We start from the raw sequence: 6,981 nt of genomic DNA on the forward strand, positions 1-6,981 counted from the left end.
AATATATAAACGTAAAATAATATTATATTAATAATTGTGTTACTAATTTATGAAAATTGGATAAATCAATTTTTCATATATAAAATTTACAAAATCAAACCAAAATTTATGTATAGTTTTGAAATTCATCCCAATAATTTGTTTTCGACATTTTTAATGAATTTTTTTTTTGGTTACGAGATTTATTTATATACTTTAGTTTAAATTAAACAATTTGATCAATAATAAATGGCCATATTCGTGACTGTAATTCAAATCGTTGTTTCCTCAGATTTGTAGAAAGGAGTAAGGCATAAATATATCAATCTACAAGTTTATTTTTTTTATCATTATACTTTGGATTTCAGAATAATTCTTTTTCTTCCAACATCACCTTTGGGCTCATTTTCTGATTGCAAAATAGCTTCAAAAATAATATTTTATGGAATAAAGAAGGGACAGCAAATTCACTATAGTGATAAGATTGTAGTAAATATACTATAGCTTTGATATCACAAAATAAACCCAGATATTATTTCACTTAAAAATAGAATAAACTAACGAATATCTTAAAAGGAATATCTGACAATAAACGATATGTTATGGTCCTGCCAACATGAAAATAAATATTCATCCATGAAGAATAAAGAAGCTATATTGAAACTGCTTGACTTGAAGTTATCAGGTTATCAAAATACCAACATCATTTCTGCTTATTTTGTACATCTAATGAAAATAATAAAACATTTTAATAGCCCATCCAATGTCGAAAAAAACCAGAATGGAATGCCCGGTCAAACGACTGTAGGCTACTATAGAATACAATAACCCCAACATTCACTCTCACCCTTAACAATATAGAAATACACAGATTATGGCATGGAAGTAAATTCGAAGAACAATGCTCAATTGCTCATGCATCATGAGCAAATAAATGGAGAAAAGTCTATTCACAAAACTGATCGTATAAGAAACTGGAAAATCATGTATCAGACCCTATGATATCCCTGGCCCAGGAAATTCCAACTGGATATGATCTGTGTACCTTCGTTTTCATGGTAGGGACTTTTTTGACAGGGGAATCTACATCGGTTTTGTCAGGGTCTACTGTTGGTTTCTGATTTGGTGCTGACTCATTGGTTTCGGTAAGGAATTGTAGTCCCTGAAATTGTAGCCTTGGACAATTTAGTTGGAGAGAGGATGTATATTTGTGATAAAGAAAACAAGGCTTGACTTCACGTACCTTCACCGATTTCTCCTCATATTTCACAGCTGAATCGATTGCAAGCTTTGCACCAACATCCTGCCAACAAGCACAAACAACTAATTAATAACGAGTACATAACAAAGTCACTGAACATATAGGTGGCTGCTCAGAGCAAGAATGTTGAATCTGAAGAATACTATTGTCTTATACAAGATGACAAATGAGAACTGGATATGTTTGCAAGGCAATACAATTAGAACAAAATCAGTAACTCTTGAAAATATAAAAGTATGACACGCTCAGAATTTTAGCCTAAAGCTAATGACAAAAAACACGATGACAATAAACTCTTATAACCACATTTTTAGTTATAAATTACCAATTAATTTTTCTGCAACTAGACTAAGCAATCTAAGTAACAAATCAAACAATCAGAGGAACAAAATATAAAACCAAAGTTCCCTCTAGCATACACACTTATCTCCAAATGTGACCAAAACAATCTTTTATGTTATTTGCTCCACATTTTTGGAACGCTGAGTGTATATATATTTTAACATGGATAGAATAAAGTACTATAATCATATGGAAATGAAAGTTTAGCATCTGGTTTTCTAGAATAAAATGCACAATAATCGCGATATACACGCTAACCTCAGAAAAGGTTTAGTTTTATGTATCCATTCTGTATTTGGGCATAGTAAGCACATCTGTTCCCAATATGCATATATATGATACCAATATGGGAGTGGGTTCCCAGCATCATTATTTCATGGAACATAACGCATAATAAAAACAATATAAAGAGATTATTTAACCTGAAAAAATTTAGTATTCACTCCATCTTTAACTCCTTCAGCAAATTGGCATAGATACCAAAGACCTGAATTAGCTACCTCCTGCATGGCAAAGAATCATACTTAACACTTCTGCACAATTTCGTAATTTAGAGAGTAATATTTAATAACAGTATCAGAATTAACCTGTTTGCTTTCAAGAAGCTCAATTTTTCCTTCCTGCAGAGTTCAGTAACAAATGAAGCATCAGATAAGTTGCAAATAAGTACGAAACCGGCACACCTAAAGATCGAACATAAGAAAAGAAATGCATCTTACCAATCCAGCTACCATTTTATTAATCATTTCCACATTAAAACCAATTTCGGAAAGGTTTGATTTCATGTCGTCAACCTGCATGCAAATAATGCTTCATGTCATTATGAGCAGATCAACGGTTTCTCCCTTTTCTCATAAACAAAATAAGCAAACCAAAGGTCAGCTGGAAGAATGGATGTTGATTTGAAGATCTATAAGGCTGCAACAGCCATAAACTTATATGCTAGAATTTCATTCTATTTGAAAAAGTTATCGACATAATAAAACAATGCACCCTCATAAACTCTCAAATGATTCTCCGTAATGCCAACTATGGGCTCTTACTTACACAATGTCAAGAATAAGAAAGACTGACAAAGCAACTCTGATTTCAAACTCAGGTAAAAGTATCTAAAATCAGAAATCGCAAATCAAAAAAGAAAATATTCATTATAGCTGGGAAACCTCAAAAACTTTAAATCAATAACGAAGATTTGCAATAAGCTTCTAAAAGCAACGGAACTCAATCTTTGGAAAGTTCTAATCACTGCTCCAGAAAGCGAATCATCAGTAAAAGCAAAGGGAAAGAGGGAATGGATTACAACTCAAACTAAAATACAAGAAAAACATTTTAAAGGTTGGAGGGGAAAAGGCCAAGGCTTAAATATTTCCTCAAATGCAGCTGGAAAAATATCAAAAGATTCATGGAAAAATGATATTTGATCTTCTACTGGTATCCAATATCTACTGCCCCTATGAATAACTGATAGTTCAAAATAAAAGTAGTCTTTGAATACATTTTTTGCGATGAGAAGGGATGTTTCCTTCTGCTCCTCTACTTTCCAGTCCAAGCCTTCCAATCTCCTGGATAGATGTCTTTTTGTTGTCTGCATGAACGAAGTAAGAACAAAATCAAACACTGAAAACCGTGTCAAACAAAGAATTTGTTTCCAAGGATTAGTACAATTACATAAAAGAAACACCAATATTACTCACATTTAATGTTTCAGATACATTATCTAATTGTTTTGACACAGCTGCTACAGCATCCATCATATTTTGCTTTGTGACAAACATCACATCAGAGATTGACAAGCCCTACATAATAAGGGATAAGAACAATACATCAGAAATTTAGGAATGTTAAAAGTAAAATATTTAAAGCACTTTGGAAAAAAATGATATTTCATTTTTTGATTCATCAATAAAATAGTTTTACCTTCCACCACATATAACAATATCCTAATGCTCCAAGTGCTGCAGCTGGCACAAGATAAGAAGCAATGCCCCCTGTGTGCATCAGGAAAAAAAAAGGAGTGAGCAAGCACCCTACAGCTATATTACTGTTTTAATAATAAGCCACAAAGTTCAACTTCTAATTCTTCACAGTGCAGCATATTTGCAACTCATACTTTCTAAAATATAGGCACAGATCCACATAAGCTATCCCCCATATAACCAAAGTACTCTAGAACATGAGACCAAGAAATTAATAAATTTAATAGACCAAGTAAACCATTCAAAGAAATTAGAACAGGTCAAATCTAAATGAAAAGATGCAAAACAGGAAGTAGATATATATAATTTAAATTATATAGACATATTTCAAAAGATATAGATGCACATACCGCCGGAGCCTGAGTTCCCATTAAGAATGGTTACCGGATTGGACGTTGTCAAATCCTTGAGCTCTTGCGCCAATTGTCTAATCTAAAAGTACATAAACCCAAAAGCATACACACATAGTTAAATACAATCTTACAGAGGAAAATGATTAACACAGATAAAGAGAACTCCAACCTCATCCCCCCACCTAGAGAAAGAAACAAAGCTGCAAAATTTCATTGACATTTACCCAAATCTGGTCTAACAAGTTCTATACTATTAACCCGGCATAAAAGGATATGTGTCCAAAACAAGTATGTTCAATTTTTCTAAGTTTTTCCTTGAAGAATCACACCGATACCCATGTTCAAATATTTGTCAAACACAGGTACCGGGCATGGGTACTTCAGGAAAAATGGAAGTTCAAATAACATAGATTCTATATACATATTCAGCACTTGAAAAATAATATAAAACGCCGAAAACTTGTGCACTTAAAGTAAACTAAAAGGCTAGATTTTGACTGGAAAGGATTGAGAGTACCTGAGCAGCAAGAAGGGTGTGATCATACTTATAAGGCGAGAATTGGACATCATCAACGCCTTTCAGTAATTCCTGAAGCTGGGAAATTAGTTCAGATAAACGCCCACTCCTCAAAACAATTGAACCAGTTAAACCTAAACCCAAAATTTTAAAAAACCCGAATTTCAAAACTATGGTAAAAAAAGGTAAGGAAAATCAGACCAAAAAAGAAGAAGAGACATTAGATAATAGGGAAAGTATGATAACCAGCGCCCATCAGAATTAGAACTTTGGAGGTCTGAACCCCTGCCTGCATCGCCATCGCTCTTTCTTCTTTTGGGCTTCCTGTTTGAATCGAAGAGGAGGAGGCGCAGACTTCAATTGAAATCCACCTTCTGTGTTCTGGTACGATACTATTTAATCTCACTGTTAATTGTTAAAGTTTGGGTAAAACTAAACCATTCAATAAAGCTTAATTCTCGATTTGGCCCTTTAAGTATACTAATTTTTTCATTTTAGTACCTAATCTTTTTCCCAATTTAATACATTAAGTATCATTAATTAAGGTTTTTACTCCATTTTTTAATTGACATTAAAAAAAACTTCAATGAATAAAAATATGACACATGGCACTCCATCACTATTTTGACCAAAATAATATATATTAGTTGAAAACTCACCACTCTTTTTGCTTTCTTTCATATCCTTATCATTTAGCATCAAAATTTAAACTTTTTTCTTCTCCTTCCACCCATCAAACTCCTCTCCCTCCGTAATTTATTATTTTTCCATTCTTTCATGTTCTTCATTGTGTATTCAAGGGCAAGGTAGATAATCACAATACATATTGGCAAGCTTGCTCAACTTCTGATAGAGAAAGAAACCGTTGATGGAGAGAAGTTTATGAGCCTCTTCATTGATGGAAAAGCTGAGCCTAAGCTATATATTTCTTAGTTCGAGACTGTTGATTGCACATATTTTACTTAAGTCTCTATTAAGTTTTTGTTCTCGTACAAGAATCAATTCAAATCTTATACTTTTTATTCTGTAATTAACAAAAATCACAAAACTGATTGAAAAAGAATAACACACAACAGTTGGTGTCACTACATTGTGACATTTTATTTATTATGGAATTTAAGGATCAATAAGAAATGCAAAGACTTGAAAAAAAAATAGAAATGTAAGGACAATGGAAGTTCATATTAATAACAATGACCATGAATCAAAATGGAATGATTGTACCATTATGTTTTTGCATTTTTCTTTAAGATACAATAAAAAAGAAAGAAAGATGTGATAAGTGATGACAAAGCCAAATAGGAGGGCTAGTGCGAAAACAATTCCCTCCTCGAGGAAATATAACATTATGTAGGGTGTGATTCTTATTTATCGGACAGTTTGTAGGCATTTAACGAAAACAGAGGTGAAATAGGCATAACATCGAGGACATCGACATCATGACGAGAGGTAACGTCATGATGAGAGACGTCATGACGACACAACAATTTCTCAAATTGATGAATAGATTGGCATCGTGACGAACATGCATAGGATGTTATGACGACGTGACGTATTCCTCAAGTAGTACAATCGTGTTTTGACAGCCAAACAGGACTTTTTCTCCCAATCGAATTTTGATTACTTTTGGGATATTTTAGTTGTTTTAGCCCTTTAAACTTAGCCTATTTAAAGGGGTCTTGTGGCCCTATTTCGATGAGGCAATTAAAGATGTGGTACTATAGGACTTTTCTTTTAGGGGCGACAAGATGTAGTTGTAGATGAGTTTTGGTGAGAGTTTTCATGGTAACTATGGAGAGAATTTTGTACTCCTTTTGAGAGAATTATATGAGAGTTAGGATTTTATTTTCGGGTTTACTCTATGAGAGTACGGGCCAATCCCCAAGAAACTGGTATCAGAGTAATTTATATTTCCTCAATCAATCTATTAGGGATGGTGATAACGAATTTCGATATCAAGCAGTTCGATAGAATCACAAATTTCAAATTATAGCAGTTTTGTGTAAAGCATAGTGTTTAAAGTAAGGTTAGTCACAAAGGGTGACAACCAAGTGGAGGGAGTTGATTTCCTCGATGTTTTATCTTCTATTGTGAAACACATATCCGTTCATGTATTACTGGCCCTGGTTGCATTATACAACCTTAATTTGAAGACTAGGAATATTTCAGTTTCCAAGTTCAAGAACAATTTGGGCTTGGTTGACATTCTACAAATATTGAGTTCCACCCGTGACATGGCTTGGAAAGTAGGTATAGTAATTACAAAAGTGGAGATTTGTAACGTGTGCCTCGCATTTATCGGACATTTTGTAGGCACTTAACAAAAATAGAGGCGATATAGGCATGACGTCATAATGTGAAGGACATAGACATTACGACGATGGACGTCGTGACGATGGGACAAGTTCTCCAATTAACGAAGAGGGAAATGTTATGGCGAGCATGCATGAGACATCACAACGACGTGACATATTCCTTAAATAACACAATCACATTTTGACAGCCAAGCAGAACTTCTTCTCCCAGTCGAACTCTGATTACTTCGAGGATATT

The 6,981-nt window shown here is 33.6% G+C and overlaps 1 protein-coding gene across 1 annotated transcript; it reads right to left on the reverse strand.

The window, feature by feature from the left end:
• Positions 1-616: 616 nt before the first annotated feature.
• On the reverse strand, positions 617-4,834 carry LOC107922735 (uncharacterized). The gene is made up of 11 exons (XM_016852887.2): positions 4,675-4,834; positions 4,429-4,562; positions 3,909-3,990; positions 3,500-3,570; positions 3,277-3,378; positions 3,078-3,167; positions 2,302-2,376; positions 2,170-2,202; positions 2,005-2,085; positions 1,223-1,282; positions 617-1,141 (listed from the first exon to the last, which is right to left on the reverse strand). The coding sequence occupies exons 1-11, from the start codon at positions 4,727-4,729 to the stop codon at positions 962-964; spliced, it is 963 nt and encodes a 320-aa protein (XP_016708376.1). The 5' UTR covers positions 4,730-4,834; the 3' UTR covers positions 617-961.
• Positions 4,835-6,981: the final 2,147 nt, after the last annotated feature.

Source organism: Gossypium hirsutum, chromosome A11, assembly GCF_007990345.1.
Source record: "Gossypium hirsutum isolate 1008001.06 chromosome A11, Gossypium_hirsutum_v2.1, whole genome shotgun sequence".
Taxonomy (NCBI): Eukaryota; Viridiplantae; Streptophyta; class Magnoliopsida; order Malvales; family Malvaceae; genus Gossypium; species Gossypium hirsutum.